Here is a 17,734-nt window from a genome sequence, read left to right as displayed (position 1 = left end):
CAGACTGGCTTGAGTTGATGTGGTTTTTATGTGTTTTATTATGTTTTATGTGAGCGTCAGTGGTTGTATCTTGTGTTTTATCCTGTGATTCTGTTCAGCACTTTGGGCAAACGTTTTGTTTTTAAATGTGCTATGTAAATAAACTGGATTTGGATTTTCCCTCCACATTTCACCTTTAAAAACTATTTACTTTTCCTTGTTTAGTATCATCCTTTTCAGCACAACCTCACACGTCTGAATTTACAGTTATGTTTTCATTTTTTACATACTGTATTAGCACAATTGATCTAAAATCAGACAAAAACATAAAATCCGAGTAGAAAATTTTATATTTTTTACTGTAACAACCACAAACATGTTTAATGAATCATATTTCATAACTTTAAATGCAAATATAAATTGTCAATTTTAAAATCCTATGCACAAGTTTTGCAAACATAGTTATTTGCAGCCATTTACCTTTTACCCTTTTTATAACCTTTTCAGACTATTTACAGAACAATCAGCTGTTCTTCATTCAGTAAGATGCCACACAAATTATTTGTGCCACTCCAATAATTTCTGTCCAGCAGCAGGTGTATCACTCCTGTTTCTACCTGGAGACAGCAGTCGCCTCATTGTTCTGACACACAACACAAAACTATCCACAACACTACACACTAACTACACAAGACAACACATTAACTACACTCTCCAAACACGCTAAAAGTCACAAATCTCTCACATCTCAAAACTCGCTCTCGCTCTCTCTTTTTCTGCTCTCTCTCTCGCTGTCACTCCTAAATCTTCCGCCTCTTCCTAAACAACCAAATGTCATGTCGCCATATCATTTTTTGATTGGTCGACATGGTGCATTTTTCCACCAACACCAACATGTTTTTTGTTTGGTCATAAGCAGAGTGCTTGCTAGCGCTGTCCTTAGACAGTAAATGTGATGAAACTATTCAGGAACAAACGCCGTGTATATATTGTTTATCATGACTCTGGTTTTACGTGGCCTGTCAACACAATTTAAAAACTGTTATATATCACCTTGTTGCTTTGTCATCTTGAAGTGGTCATGTAATTGGCTTACCCCGACCACTTTATTCTTCTTCAATCAAACAGCAGCACTCATGCGATTGTTTTGCTCACTAGCTCCAGGTGTTGTGCCAGAAAGTGGTCGTCGGGCAGAAAGTGATTGCTGTCCGCGGGAGTGCACGCAAATGCTTAAAGCTGTAGCGCCTAGATTACTTACAGCTACTTCTGTGTAACTAATATAATGTGCAGTAAGCTGAACACAGCTTCAACCGTCTGTTGAAAAATAGTAACGGACCGTATTTTGTTGTTAGTAATGGTAACGGCGTTGTAACGATAGGAACAGTAATTACTCATATTACTCGTTACCAGTGTTGGTCAAGTTACTTGAAAAAAGTAATCAGTAACTAATTACTGATTACTTCCCCCAAAAAGTCATCCCGTTACTTTACTGATTACTTATTTTCAAAAGTAATTAATTACTTAGTTACTTTTTAAAAACACGATTTACAACCTGAATAGTTGATAAAGCGATAGATCTTTCAGCCCAATTCTACTTTTTCTACATAATCCATCATACAAAATGTAATCAAATGGAAAAGTCTCTTTTTAAAACTTGTTTTATTAGTTTTAATCTTTTAACTTTATGCATCAAGCAAACATTTAATTATCTGCAACATTCTCTGACTGGAAGAAATTTGTTTAATATTTAAACCTATTTTCTGCACATTCCAGCACATAAAATATTTTTTTTGTGTGTTTACACTCAGTCTTTCAAATAGATGCAAGTAAAACACTGCAGAAAATAAATAAAGTCAAAGACTAGCGGAGGTAGGGTAGGCAGAGGTTTGTCCTGGTGCAGGTGTGCCGCAGCGGTCAGTGGAAGAATCCACGAGTTTCTCTGTGAATTTCCCATTACGTTGTAGCTACTCGGTGCTTGTTGGAAGTTTAGGGGTTTTTTCGCTGTAAAAAGAAGTTTTCTTCCCACGCACAGCGGACACTAATGTTTTTGTCACTTTTTATGGAATTAAACTCAAAGTAAGGTCAGTACTTCCACGCTTTAAACGCTGCACGCTCATACTCTCTCTGCACTCGATAATGATCCATTGTTGATCTGCACACAGCTGTTGTCACAAACGTCGCACTCGCTTACGTCACTGTCATGAGACATTCTCGCAAAAAAAATCATGGTTTTAGTAACACAGTAACGCAGTGTTCCTACGGGAAAGTAACGGTAATCTAATTACCGTTTTTGCAATAGTAATCCCTTACTTTACTCGTTACTTGAAAAAAGTAATCGGATTACAGTAACGCGTTACAAGTATCTCTGCTTGTTACTGAAAAAAGTAGCACCGTTAGTAACGTCGTTACTTGTAACGCCGTTATTCCCACCACAGATAATGAAGTGCTTCGAGAAACTGGTCCGACGTCACATCATGTCCTGTCTGCCACCCACACTCGACCCGCTCCAGTTCGCATACAGAGCTAACAGATTAACTGAAGACGCCATTGTTGCAATGCACCACATCACCATCTCTCACCTGGAACATCAGAGGCGATTCACCAGGCTGCTCTTTGTTGACTTTCGCTCTGCTTTTAATACGATACTCCCCAACAGACTAATAGTTAAACTGCTGGATATCGGACTTCCTTCTACTACCTGCTGCTGGATCAGAGACTTCCTGTCAGACCGTGTATAGAGGGTTAGAGTGGGGCCTCATCTTTCCTCAGCCCTCAGCCTTAACACCAGCTCTCCACAAGGCTGTGTACTAACACCCCTACTGTACACTCTGTACACACATGACTGTGTTAGTTCCCACCCAGTCAATGCAGACATGATATAGAGCTGAGGTCCAGAGCATGTCGGATTTGTGTGCAGACAACAACCTGGACTTCAATACCACCAAGACAAAAGAGCTCGTAGTCAACTTCAGAAGGAGGAAATCTGAGCTGCAGCATCAACAGGGAGTGCATGGAAAGGGTGTCGAGTTTCAAGTTCCTGGGTGTGCACATAGAAACAGACCTCCAATGGAGCTCAAACACCTCGGCGGTTTTAAAGAAGCCCCAACAGCATCTTCATTTTCTGAGAATCCTCAGAAAAATGGAGCTGAAGAAGGTGCTGCTGATCGTCTTTTACCGCTGCTCCATTGAAAGTGTGCTGACAAACTGCATCTGTGTGCTGTTCTCCAGCTACACCACAGCATTTCAGAGGGTTATTAATATGGTCCAAAAAATCATTGGACATCCTCTTCCCTCCGTTAAGGACCTGTACAGCACTCGCTGTCTCCAGAGGGCACGCAGCAATAGTAATGTGCAATAAACATACTCATTCTTTTATTTATTACGTCATTCATTTGCTCATACCATTCATGCACTTAAAAAAATCCACTTTAATTTAAGTTACTGTGCTGTTTTGTTGTGCTATTGTACTAGGTATGACTGTGCAATGACAATAAAGAGTTGTCTTTATTTGCTGTTTTATCGGTTTGCTAGTTGTTGAATAGCCCTGATCAATGTAAATAGCTGACCTGACTGGATACCTCCCTGGACTTTTTAGGGGGAGGTAACAATGTTTAAAACGATAACAATAATATTTATATTTATAACAAGGTGCAATAATAATTAATGTGCAATAATAACAGTGTGCAATACACATACACTTATTCTTCTTTTTTATACTAAGTTAATATACTGTGTTGTGTTGTTTGTTACGTTGTGATGTGTCATATCGTGTCGTGTTGTGTTATATGTAGTGCCGACGTAGGACAGTTTTTCCAATTTCATTGTACTACTGTACTATGTATGACTGTGCAATGACAATAAAGAGTTATCTTATCTTATCTTAATAGTTTTGTGAGCTTTGACCTGAGATTCTGGCGTTTCTGGCAAAATACATTGATATTTAAAAATCAATTCAGAATTTATTGAATCAAAATCACTTTATTCAAGCTAAAATCGTTTTGAGTCAGAAAAATCGATTATTGAAACCCACCTCTATTTATAATTTAGTCTGGTAACCACCGGTTTCACTAACTAACCAGACCCCACTAACTGTGGACTGTGGGAGGAAGCCGGAGAGAACCCCCGCACAAAAAGGCCCCGCCCTCATTGTGGAGTTGAACCACTACTGGCCGTGATGTCAAAATATCCATTTTTCCCTTTGAAAGACTAAAGGTTAAATATCAGCTGTATTTCCTCCGGCCAGTCAAGAGGGGGCGGTAGGCTTTCATGACGTCACTATCCTCAGGTTAATGTGTTTGTTAATTGCTGGCTGTCATGGTAACAGTGTGGCGGCCTGTGCCGGGAGGCAGTTGCAGACAAACGTTTGGCTCTGTGTGAAGTGATCTATCCGCTTCTGATCGATCACATGACTGTTGTGGAGCTGCTTCCGATCGGTCTGATCTGTCATCGATCGCTTTTTCTTTGTGTCCGATGGAGGTTCGTTTCTTGTCTACGCCAATATACTCCGGTCTCCGCGCGCAGTGGGCGGGGATTGACCTCCGGGGTTCCACGTCACACCGCGATGGTTGTCCACCCTGCGCCCGCGCGGGCGGGTCTATTTTATCCGCGCAAGTCATCAGTCACGTGACGCCCTCGGCTGTCCTAGTGGCTGATGAGGGTCACGTGAGCTGTGGACACGTTGTCATAGAGACTGACTCCCCCCTCACTATCGTCAACCCGCCCCGGTAGAGAAAAGAAGCGCTCCCTGACAACTGGCGGGGGGCTGGGCTCACAGACCTGAGTGGATTGTGATTGGTCGAGCGTCCCAGCAGCGGGCTGAGCTGTGATTAGTTAGAAGTACAGAGCTTCGCTGTCAGTCAGAGAGAAGCCCCGCCCCCTCCGCTCAGACCGCGGACGCTCCGGGACGAGAACCGCACTTCTTTGATCAGAGACCGGAGCAATCAGCTGGATCAATCGGAGATCGGCAGGTGATCGACCATCGGCTGATCAGGGATCGGTTGATCAGGGGAATGTCCCGGCTGCTGGAGAGTAGGAGGCAGGACAGGATGAAGGAAATTAACCTGAAGGTGAGTTCACCGGAAAAAAGAAAGAAATGCTCTCCGGGCGCGTGCACACCGCTCCTCGCGGATGGATCGGGGCAGACGGCTGCGCGCGTCCGATCAGGAGTTATTGATGAGTGATCGTTGAGGGAGCGGCGGGAGGCGGCTGTTCCGCTTTGTTTCCGCTTAGACTGTTCCGTTACTATAGAGTATCGATCACAGCATCGATACCTGCTGATCAGACACTGATCGGCTACTGATCGGTCGTACACGCTGATCACCGATCGATCGATGATCAGCGTGTACAGGAGGCTGTGTTTGAACACGTGAGGAAAGTTTGAGGAGAAACGGAAACGGGACTTTTTTTTCCGTTCAGACTGAAAACTGCTCAGAGCGCGCGCGCGTGTGTGTTCAGCGTCCGTGTGCGTTCGTGGCGCGTGTGCGTTCGGCCTGTGTGCGTGTGTTCACACTGAGTTTTGGTGTGTATTAGTTTGTGTGTCCGTTAGCTGCAGCGTGGCCGCTTTGTCCTGCAGGAGGAAACGAGAAGGGGGAGGGGAGGCTGTGTGTGTGTGTGTGTGTGTGTGTGTGTGTGTCAGACAGGAAGCAGGGAGGAGGAGTGAATATTTGACTGTGAATATTTGACCTCTGACCTCTGAGCCGTAAATAAAGACGGAAACTGAGACAGGTGACACACTAATAAAGTTTAGTAGAAGATAAACCCTTTAAATGCTTAAAAAAACACACACACACACACCGTCTCTCTCTCTCACACACACTCCGTAAAACTTTATTTGAAGTCCTTCATTGATCTGCCATCAGTGAAACTGATCAGTTTTAGTTCATTGATCAACGCTGATCGATACCCTCTGTCTGCACCAAGTATTGCTACAGACCGACCAATCAGCTGCTTCAGATGATGATGAGAACATGATGGGAGGTGTGAGGCCCAGAGCAAATGTCATGTTGATCAGTGAGCTGACATTACCTGAGCTCAGGTGAGGAGGCTTCACTCAGTCAGAATAACCTCACATGAACACCAGATCATGTGATTACCGCCCCGTCACATGATCTCTCTCTAACGCTACACAATGAGGGCAGAGCTGCACTTTGACCTATGCTCAGGCAGATGCTTCACTCTGATGTCAGAGAAGGAAGCGAATGTTTCCCTCGTGCCAGCACGCGACCACGTTTCCATGATGACCTGACGGTGCGCTGCTATGAATTATGGGATCGCATAATCTCCCAAAGGGCGCCGCAGTGTCCCCTGGCATGGAGGAAGCTGTAAAACTCCTTTCAGCTCTGACTGAGGAACACTGATCTTACCATTAGCTGTGCGGTCATGTGACTGCGCTGCAGTGCATTGTGGGATGGAAGTAGAGCCGGTGTGTACTTTGCTGAAGAAGGAGTCCTGTTTCTATGGTTACCCACATGTTAAAAATTGACATTTTCAAACTGTGAGTGTATTTCAGCAGCCAACCACAGGAGGAAGAAGCCACAATCAATAACCTTTGACCCTGATCAGGTGACTGTGCGTGTGCAGAAACAGGTTATTAAAAACGAGTTTAATCAGAAACGCAGTTTGAACAGTTAATGAAAAATAAAGTCAACACTGCAGCTGTCACACACACACAGACACACACATACACACTGTCTCTCTCACACACACTCTCTCACACACACACACACACACTCTCTCTCTCGCACTGCATGCTGGGAGTTTGATGGTGGTGAGTTTGGTGTGTCTGAGTGAGAGTGTGAGGTGTGACCCTTATTAGCTGAGGTGATCAAGCAGAAGACACTAGATATAGCCTTTCTCCAAGAAACACATACTGACAGTACAAATGAAATAGACTGGGGTCTGTGGTGGGGAGGGCAGCAGCTTCGTAGCCATGGGACAAATTTTAGTGCAGGAGTTGCTATTTTATTTTCTCCTTCTCTTAATGCAAATATTACTTTCAGCATGGAGATGGTAAAGGGGAGAGTCCTTATGGTGAAAGCTGAAATAGGTTTTATTTTTACTTTTGTTGTTGTCTATGCACCAACCTTAGGGTCAAGGGGACTGTGTTGTGTTGGGTGGGGACTGTAATTGTTGTCTTGACTTTACTTTGGATAGGACAGGGGCGGAGCCGCATCTTTATCAGATGTCCTACGGAAAATTAACTTGGTTGAGGCATGGAGGATGAAGCATCCTTCCCCAGGCAGTATACCTGGGTGAAAGTCAATGATGGCAGAGTTAGTGCAGCCAGATTACACGAGTTTTATTTGTCTGTTTCACTTACTGCTCGAATTGTTAACTGTCAGTGTTTTCATGTTGTTTTTTCAGATCATCACTAATTTCTTTTTTTTTTTTGTTGCCTGTCCCATTTGGATCTTTAGCCGTCAGAATTGTTGTCTGAAGGCCAAGAAAGATGCCAAGCGGCTTTACTTTACCAATTGGATCATCATGGCCTTGCCATATTGGTCCATTTGATTGACCTTTATTATAATTATGTATTTATTTGATTTGATTTTCGGTTGTTACAGATGGGACAGACATGACTGGGGGATAGGACAGGGAGAAAGAATGAAAGAAAGAGAGGGAGAGAAAGAAAAACAGAGGGGAGAAGAGACGGTGAGAAGGGGGGGAAGAAAAAAAAGAAAAACAAACAAAACACCTGGATCACCTGTATGGAGAAAAAAAACAGAAGAGAAAGCAAACAACAAAGAGCAACATAATAAAAAAACAGCACCATCACAATAAACTAGCTAGCAGTAGATAACAGTAGATGCTAAATATTACATGTTATTGTGCAGTACGTAAGATCAGCAGCGCACAATGTGCTTTGAGGTAGTTTGTGTAATGTGAACACCCGTGTGCATACCTGTGTGGATCGGTACGTTTGTATTCCAAAGGTTTCTCCATGTAACGATCTGCTAGGGAGTGTGGGGAGCCATAGCCCTGTCCACCAGGACATGAAGCAGGTATGGAAGAGATCCAGGCCCCAGACATCCAGAGGCCCCAGAATACGAGGACCCGAGGAGGACCACCAGGGGGGCAACCGTGTCACCCTCCTGGGAAGAGCTGAGGAGAGCCCCAAAGGAGAGGTCACCCAGCAGCCACGGAGCAGAGACCAGAGGGGGTAGCCGATAAGTGCCCACGGGCTCTGCCGGCAGCCAGCTGTGCCAGAGAGGACCAGGCCTCAGGCTGTACCCCACCCCCCGGAAGGGGCCCAGCCGGGCCACAGGCGCCAGGCCCCGCCAATCAGCCACCAGGAGTGAGCCGGTACATGCATGAGCGCCCAGCCCCAGACACCAAGAACCACCAACACACCAACATCTGAAGGCATCAGCGACTGGCAGGGAGTGTGGTGAGCGGAGATAGGCCTCCATACCTCGGAGAGCTTGAGATGTTCCCAGAGAGGTGAAGTCTAAGACCCAAGCTGACATATAGACACAGATGAACAGGCACACGCAGACATAAAACGTGCATTCCCACCCCCATATACAGAAAAACAAATACTCGGCACTGCCCAAACATACTCTATATCCCAGGTCCGGGTACCCCTGTCCCCAGAGGGGCAAACCGTAGAGAGTTAGAGAGCCCTGCAGTTGGGCCGATGCACCAGAGGTCCCCATGCACCCACCCGCCCACCGACCCGGCAACACAACAACCAGGACAAAGGCCTGGCCAGAGCCCCGGCCCGGGGGCGGAGCACCCCCAGACCCCTAAGCCTCCACGCCCATCCCGGATCCACTCAGGGGCAGCCAGGCTACCAGGCCAGTAACCAACTTCCGCCAGCATAGACCCTCCCCCATCTCCGCTGTACGTAGCCACAAGGAAAACACCATCTAAGAGCCACCAGAGCCCCTAACCAGGTCATGGCCACAACCCCTGCGTTAGGCCTTCCAGGGAAAACGTCCCTAGGGAATCCCTAAACGCCCTAAGACCGTCCCTACCCCCATATCAACCACAATAGCAAAGGTAGGACTAAACCATAACCCCCCCCACCCCCACTAGGTGATGAAGCCTATCAGAGGGATTGATCAAATGTGATGGCAGAGGCTGTATCAAGACTAATGTGCTCTATTAGATGGTTTTTATATTGGTTAGAATTAAGATTATTTTTATTTTCCAGTTAGTGAGGACCATAGGGCCGTAAAAACAATGTGGGCTGTGTTTATTTCTGTAACGACCTCATCCAAGTTGCCTAGCAAGCACACTAAAGGGGAGGCTGGAATGTTACATTTCAGACACTTTGATAAGTCTTCACATATCTCGCGCCAAAACTTCTGAACTGGTGGACAGAACCAAAGAGTGTGGACATAATTGTCCGGTGTATTTGCTTGACAGTGTGAGCAGTTATTGGAAGACGTATAGCTCATCTTGAACATCCTATGACCAGTATAGTGCACTCTGTGTAATATTTTGTATTGTATTAATTGCCAACTGGGATTTCTGATCCATTGAAAGGTTTTTAAGCAAATCTGAGACCAAAGGTTTTGGTCTAAGCTGATTGATAAATCCACTTCCCATTTTGCAATAGGAAGGGATATTGATTCATCTATTTTAGAAAGTGTTCTGTATATTTTACAGAATAATTTGGGGGATTTTAGATTAAAAAATTGTACCACACTTGGTGGTGTTTGTAATTCAGCTTCACTGGGATTAAATTTCTTTTTTACTATGGACTTAATTTGTTGATATTCCAAAAATCTTTTCTTGTTAATGCCATATTGTATAACTAGTCTGTCAAACGAAATAAAGTCTGTTCCTTCCAATGTATGTTCCAAGTATTTAATTCCTTTACCACTCCAATCTGGCAAGTTGATCATATCATTGTTTTGTAATACCGGTATGTCCGGATTGTTCCAGATAGGTGTACGTTTACATGGGATTAATGAAGACTCTGTCATTTTTAGAAACTCCCACCATGCTGTTAGAGAAGAGCTAATATTGATGCTTTTAAAGCATTCATGTCGTTTGTTGTTTGAGCTGATAAATGGTAGGTCTGAAATTTCTAGGTTATTACATAGTGCCTGTTCTACATCTATCCAAGGTTCATCTAAGAAGGTGTGTTTCAACCATCTAGAGATGAACTTGAAGCCTGTTGGCTAAAAAGTAGTGATTGAAGTTAGGCAGATCTAGTCCTCCTTTATCCTTGGTCCTTTGTAATGTTTTTAAGGTGATACGTGGGGGTTTATCTTTCCAAAGGAATTTAGAAATATACAAGTCCCTAGGGAATCCCTAAACGCCCTAAGACCGTCCCTACCCCCATATCAACCACAATAGCAAAGGTAGGACTAAACCATAACCCCCCCCCCACTAGGTGATGAAGCCTATCAGAGGGATTGATCAAATGTGATGGCAGAGGCTGTATCAAGACTTGTGATGGTTTGTTCGGGTAGACATTTCCATCTAGTCAGATCGCCTTCTACTGTCTTTAAAAGTGGGATGTGGTTTCATGTAGTTAGATCTGCAAGCTTGGGAGAAACATTAATACCTAAATATTTAATATTTCCAGATTGCAGTCGGGTAGATGAAGAATTATGGAAGGAGCAATTAATCGGAAGAACTGTAGATTTTTACCAGTTAATTGAATAATCTTGGACTTTTGAGAAAGAGTTTATCAATGCAATCACCCCAGAGATATTGGTTTGTGAGTTTTGGCGAAAAAGTAACACATCATCTGCATAAAGGCTGATTTTATGTTCTACATCCATACATTTTAGGCCCTTAATTGTTGTAGCCTATCTAATTGCTGCTGCTAGTGATTCAATAAAAATTGCAAACAGTGAAGGGGAGAGTGGGAATCCCTGCCTGGTGCCCCTCAGGAGACAGAAGCTGGAGGATGTTTGGTCATTTGTTTATGAAAGAATTTCCGAAACCAAATTTGTGTAAAGTTGCAAATAAAAATTTCCAGTTAACTCTGTCAAACGCCTTTTCTGCATCAAGAGAGAATATTATGGTTTCAATATTTTTACTACATGAGTAGTCTATTAAATTAAGTAGTCTACGTGTATTTGTTGATGAGTGCCTACCTTTTATGAAACCAGTTTCGTCAGGATGAATTAAAAGGGGGGTTATTTTCTCTAATCTCTTTGAGAGAGCTTTGCAGATTATTTTAAGGTCTACATTTATAAGGGATATTGGACGATAGCTTGAAGGAAATACAGGGTTTTCACCTGGTTTTAGTAAGAGACTAATATTTGCAGAGTGCATATTTGGTGGAAGTCTGCCATTTTCTTTGATTTCCTGCAACATCCTGTGAAAAATTGGTGCCAGAATTGTCCAGAATTCTTTGTAGAATTCTGCTGGAAAGCCGTCTGGACCTGGAGTCTTATTAGTGGGCATACTTACCAGCGCTTACTGGAGTTCACCTGGCGTCAGTGGCGAATCCAGTGCCACTGCTTGGGTATCTAATAATTTTGGGAGAGTTACATTATCGAGAAATTGATCAATTTCGTTTTTAAATGGGTTCATTTGTGGTGTATATAAAGTTTCATATGTCTATCGATTGACTCCAGGATGTCCACAATGTCTTTGCCGGCAGGTGATGTTGTGCCGGGGGAGTCTGCCGGGCGACATCTTTTAGATGGCGGCGTCTCAACTTTGGCCAGGGAAGACGCACTCTGGGCCTTCTTCATTACTAGGTCATGGAAGCACCGGTTGATGAAATCTTGGAGAGCCTCTAAACTCTCCTCGTTGTCCTCCAGGGTGTTGGAGATAGTTGGACAAATGTGGTTAGTTAAATGACAAGTGATTAGTGTATTTGGAATACTTGAAGTTTAAAAGCATTTTTTAATTTCTATGCTACCCTTTGCTTTTTCCCGCCAAATCTCCAGCGTCTGACGTCCCCTACAGCATAATTCGCTTACCCGTCTCCCTTCCGTCCCTTACCGTCTCCCTTCTGTCACTTAGTTTTAATGGAGCTGTTTCTATCTACCACCAGTAAATCCAAACCTTTTTGGCGGTTCAATGTAAAATTATTGCATGGTCAGATTTTCTGTGAAAATTTTAGGTGTTTTGGGATTACTGGAGATCAAGGAAGGATGATTTTAATTCCTTCGTTCAATGGTGGGAGGTAGGAAATTTGTGTGTTTTGTCAGCAAAATGGTTTTAATTTGATAGTCAATATCATGACAACTGTGCAGGAGCTAGAAAAAGAGATAACACATATGGAGAATGTCTCATCAGGCTCCAGGACATGGACGCTCCAACTACATTTTCCTTTAATTTGGGGAAATCTGTGGTTCACAGAAAGCAAATGGTGTGTCTTCATCTTTCGGATGGAAAGGTGACCACAGATCTGGCTGAGATGAGAAGGCATGCAGTGGCCTTTTACACGGACTTGTTTAGTGCGGATAGCTGTGGTGTGGACTCTGCTTCGGACCTTCTGCAGGGGCTTCCTCAGCTGAGTCCAGGGGATCAGGATGTTTTAAACAGGGATATAACCTTGGATGAGCTGTTTGTGGCGGTGTCTCAGATGGCTTCAGGCAAAGCTCCAGGAATAGATGGTTTACCATCGGAGTTTCTTGAGCACTTCTGGAGTCTTCTGGGTCGGGACAGCTCTATAGCATTGCTATTGAGCCTTTTCTCTGTAGACTGAGGAGCAAGTTGAGGGGCTTCTCTTTGCCAGATCTCGCTCAGAGCCCTCCTGTTGTTGTGTCAGCATGTGCTGATGATGTTAATGTTTTTATTAAGGATCAAAGGGATGTGGAGGAATTAAAGGAATGTCTGGTTTTGTATGAAAACGCTTCTTCAGCCAGGGTTAATTCGGGTAAGAGTGAGGCCTGTTTGGTGGGGCATTTGGCGAGTATTCTCAAACTTCCTGGGAACCTTCGCTGGGGTCAAAGGGGCATTGAAACTCTTGGGGTTTACTTGGGGAGTGATGACTTTGTGAAGCAGAACTGGGAGGGAGTGCGGGAACAGGTGGAGGCTGAGTTGTCTAAATGGAACCGGTTACTCCCCTACCTGTCCTACAGGGGTAGAGTTGTAATAGCTAATAATCTAGTTGCCTTGTCTTTATGGCACAGGTTACTTGTTTTAGTGTCACCACCCGGTCTTCTGGAAGAGGTGCAGCGGCTTCTGGTGAAGTTTGTCTGGTCGGGTCAGCATTGGCTTCGTGCGGTGGGCCTGTATCTTCCTGTGGCGGAGGGGGGACAAGGCCTAATAGATGTTTTGTCCAGAACTCCAACCTTTAGACAACAGACGGCACAGAGGCTGCTGTATGGCTGTGGTCACAGCTGGATGACTTCTGCTCAATTGTTGCTTAGGAGAGCGGGCCGGCTTGGATTGGACCAACAACTCTTTCTTCTGAAATTGGATTAAGTGGACCTGTCTGGGCTTGTACCATTTTACAGCTCGGTGGTTAATGCCTGGCGGGCGCTGAAGGTTGCACGTACTCCTAACCCCAGACCTGGGATGTGGCTTTTTAAGGAGCCACTGTTTTTTAATGACTTCCTGGCACTATGTTCTTGTTTGTGGAGGCTGGCATTATCAAACTCTGTCATCTTACAAGGATGTCAATGGGTGCACTTGGTGGTGCCACAGGCATTAAGTCCTCCAGAATCCTGGGGAGAATTATGGAGGAAATTTGGCAATCTCTGTCGCCATCACTGAGAGACTTTGCTGGAGACTGGGTCCTCGCTGATCAATGGGCTGATGACAGCGAATATGTTTTTCCTTCATTGATGGTCAGTCCTTCCTTTGAGGAGCAGCCTGAGGGGAGTGGCATGCTTCTCTCCCTGGGAACACCAGTGCGGATAGTTTCAGCTCTTGTGTGAAGAAGCAGCTTTATTTATGCTGTGTTAAGGTGCTGAATTTCCGCTCTCTGGTTGGAATCAGGGAGTCAAAATGAACTGAGTTTTTTAGCATTTTTGTGTTACTTTTTGGTGTTGTTTGTTTTTTCTTTTTAATGTGGTGTAAATAAAGTTGTGTGAAAAGTCTCTCACACTCTCTCTCGCTCTCTCACACACACACACAGTCTCTCTCTCTCACACACACACACACACACACTGTCTCTCTCTCTCACACACACACACACTGTCTCTCTCTCTCACACACACACACACGCACACTGTCTCTCTCTCTCACACACACACACAGTCTCTCTCTCTCTCACACACACACACAGTCTCTCTCTCTCACTCACACACACACACAGTCTCTCTCTCACACACACACACACACACACACACACACAGTCTCTCTCTCTCACACACACACACACACACACACACTGTCTCTCTCTCACTCACACACACACACACACACACACACACACACACACACACACTGTCTCTCTCTCACTCACACACACACACACACACACACACACACACTGTCTCTCTCTCACTCACACACACACACACACTGTCTCTCTCTCACTCACACACACACACACACACACACACACACACACACACACTGTCTCTCTCTCACTCACACACACACACACACACACACACACACACACACACACTGTCTCTCTCTCACTCACACACACACACACTGTCTCTCTCTCACTCACACACACACACACACTGTCTCTCTCTCACTCACACACACACACACACACACACACACACACACACACACACACACACTGTCTCTCTCTCACTCACACACACACACACACACACACACACACACACACACACACACACACACACACTGTCTCTCTCTCACTCACACACACACACACACACACAGTCTCTCTCTCTCACACACACACACACACACACACACACTGTCTCTCTCTCACTCACACACACACACACACACACACACACACACACAGTCTCTCTCTCTCACTCACACACACACACACACTGTCTCTCTCTCTCTCTCTCACACTCACACTGTCTCTCTCACACACACACACACACACACACACACACACACACACACACACACACACACACACACACACACTGTCTCTCTCTCACACACACACACACACACACACACACACACACACACACACACACACACACACACACACACACACTGTCTCTCTCTCACACACACACACACTGTCTCTCTCTCACACACACACACACACACACACACACACAGTCTCTCTCTCTCACTCACACACACACACACACAGTCTCTCTCTCTCACTCACACACACACACACACTGTCTCTCTCTCACTCACACACACACACACACTGTCTCTCTCTCACTCACACACACACACACACTGTCTCTCTCTCACACACACACACACACACACTGTCTCTCTCCCTCTCTCTCACACACACACACACACACACACACACACACTGTCTCTCTCTCTCTACCTCTCTCTCTCTCTCTCTCTCTCACACTCACACTGTCTCTCTCTCACACACACACACACACACACACACACACACACACACACAGTCTCTCTCACACACACTCACACACACACACACACACACACACACACACACACACACACACACACACACAGTCTCTCTCTCACACACACACACACACACACACACACACACAGTCTCTCTCTCACACACACACACACACACACACACACACAGTCTCTCTCTCACACACACACACAGTTTCTGTAATTCTCTAATTTTTCACTGAGCGTGCTCAGAGCGGTGCTTTTTACTTCTAAGGTAGTTAGAGTAGTGAAACTGGATCCATTTAAACACGAAAGCTTCTCACAGCCTGATGATGAAAATCGTTTCAACTTGTTGCAGATCAAAGTGGAAAGAACAGCTGATCTTGGTGTTTGTTCTGTGTTGCCAGCAGATTAGAATCAAGTAGAACCAAATGTAGACATTTTCTAAATCACCAGATTAATTCATGCAAATTCACATGACTAGAGCAGTTTGTGCTTCACACAGTGGTTTTAAAACGTATTCCCCCTGCAAAGAATCTACTGTAATAAAATAATCAGTGAAAACCCTTCTAGCTAATTTTAAACCAAAACTTTGGTAACCTGCTGCTTTCGTTTTTATTCTGTCAGCTGCAGACTCGTTGAAGGGTTTCAGAGCAAAGACGTTAGTGTAGTGTAGGAGTTCTCTTGTAGGATCAATTAATGTGCTTAGAACAACACTGCTGTAAAAGTGTTTGTCAAGAAATAAAGTTGCATAAAAAAAATCTTTATTTGGTATTTATTACTGATGCTCATCAGGGAAACACAAACACAGACCTAAGGAGCTTGGAAAGAAAAGCATCTGGACTTCTTTGAGTTGCTTGAAGATGTTTCACCTCTCATCCGAGAAGCTTCTTCAGTTCTAAGGTCAAATGGTGGAGAGTCCCAGATTTAAACCCAGTGGGAGTTTACTCCCAAAGAGGGACAAAAGGACCCCCTGATGATCCTCCACCTAATCACGTGAGCCAAGGTGTGAAAGCGGGTGTGGGTCACAATCAGCCAAGGTTTCAGGTGAGCTCATTGTGAAACCTGGCCCCACCCTATCATGTGATTTCCTGAGGTCAGATGGCCCAGGATGTGAATGTGTAAATCTCCCCACCATTTGACCTTAGAACTGAAGAAGCTTCTCGGATGAGAGGTGAAACATCTTCAAGCAACTCAAAGAAGTCCAGACGCTTTTCTTTCCAAGCTCCATAGAGCTTGGAAAGAAAGCTCTAAGGAGCTTTCTGGATGACTGAGAACCTTCACAAACACAGACCGTTCACACGTCGAAGTCTGAGGGATCTTCTAGCAATTGTGATCCTATTTTCTGGAGATGTGATTGGTCAGTAGGTGGTTATTTCATATCTGACGATGTCTAGTTACCATGTCGATTTACCCCAGAAAGAAGTGATTGACCTTGGTGTCCAAAACCCAATTTTCAAGCTACATTCACAAAACCTCTGACTCTTCTTGCAAAACGTTCACCCCAAAACAATTCAAACTGTGCTCAAACCTGAACTATGCCATCAAATCATGCCTCAAGTCAATCTAAATTAAATACTACTGAGTAGTCACTAAACACTACATAGGAAAAAGGAAAACACAATGCTCAGGACATGAAGCATTAAGTCAGGCCAGCACAGACTGCGTTTCACCAGCGTGTTATCAGCTCTGCGGCTGGTACGCGGTGAGGTCACATGGGTCAGACTCCAGTGAAGCATTACCTGTTTCTCTTCTGTCCTCACTGAGTCTGCTGTCTCTCCCGTCTCTCCTCTAACCTCAGCTTACTTGCCCGCCGTCACATGACACCCCCCCCCCCCAACTCCACAGCACAGAGCTCGCTTTCTTCGTCTTCATCACTGAGCTCTTTATTTATTGATCAGCTGATCAGTGACTGTCACCAGTTTCTCTGTGACTATGATGCTTTTCTTGTCAATGCTGAGACGGTTTTCACATCACAGCTGCTGCAGTTTGTTTACCTTAAAACTTTAACTTTACAGACAGTTTAAAACAGGCGCTCTGTCATTGGCTGGCTGCTAGTCACATGATTTCTTTCCTTTAATTTATATCTGACCAGAAGAAGTTCAGAGTCAGAAACAGGAAGTAGTTATTATTTTCAGGCATGAGCTCAAATAGAAACACTGATCACATGCAGAGAAAAGTCAAGCAGGAAGAACTAACCGTGTTTCTATAATCATCACCATCATTAGTTAAATCTGTGATTATTTCCACTGACAGTGTTGCTGTTTGTGACGGACACGAAGTGGGGCAGTGGAAGGATGGATATCTTGATGCTGTGCAAACGTCTCGTTCTTTATGCTTTGCTCATAAGCAGCCAGACTCGAGCAGGAGTTCTCCAGTAAAG

At 44.6% G+C, this 17,734-nt stretch overlaps 1 protein-coding gene across 1 annotated transcript in view; it reads left to right on the top strand.

Annotated features, from left to right (window-relative positions):
* The first annotated feature begins 4,839 nt into the window (after positions 1-4,839).
* The window catches only part of arhgef2b (rho/rac guanine nucleotide exchange factor (GEF) 2b), a 36,364-nt gene continuing 23,469 nt past the window's right edge, over positions 4,840-17,734 (top strand). Inside the window, exon 1 of the mRNA XM_026185688.2 lies at positions 4,840-5,045. Within this exon, the coding sequence (XP_026041473.1) occupies positions 4,989-5,045 (57 nt within the window). The 5' untranslated portion in view covers positions 4,840-4,988. The remainder of the gene's footprint in view (positions 5,046-17,734) is intronic.

Source organism: Astatotilapia calliptera, chromosome 11 (assembly GCF_964374335.1).
Source record: "Astatotilapia calliptera chromosome 11, fAstCal68.1, whole genome shotgun sequence".
NCBI classification, from domain to species: Eukaryota; Metazoa; Chordata; class Actinopteri; order Cichliformes; family Cichlidae; genus Astatotilapia; species Astatotilapia calliptera.
Note: the sequence above shows the minus strand (reverse complement) of the source record. Positions and strands in the feature narration are given on the sequence as shown.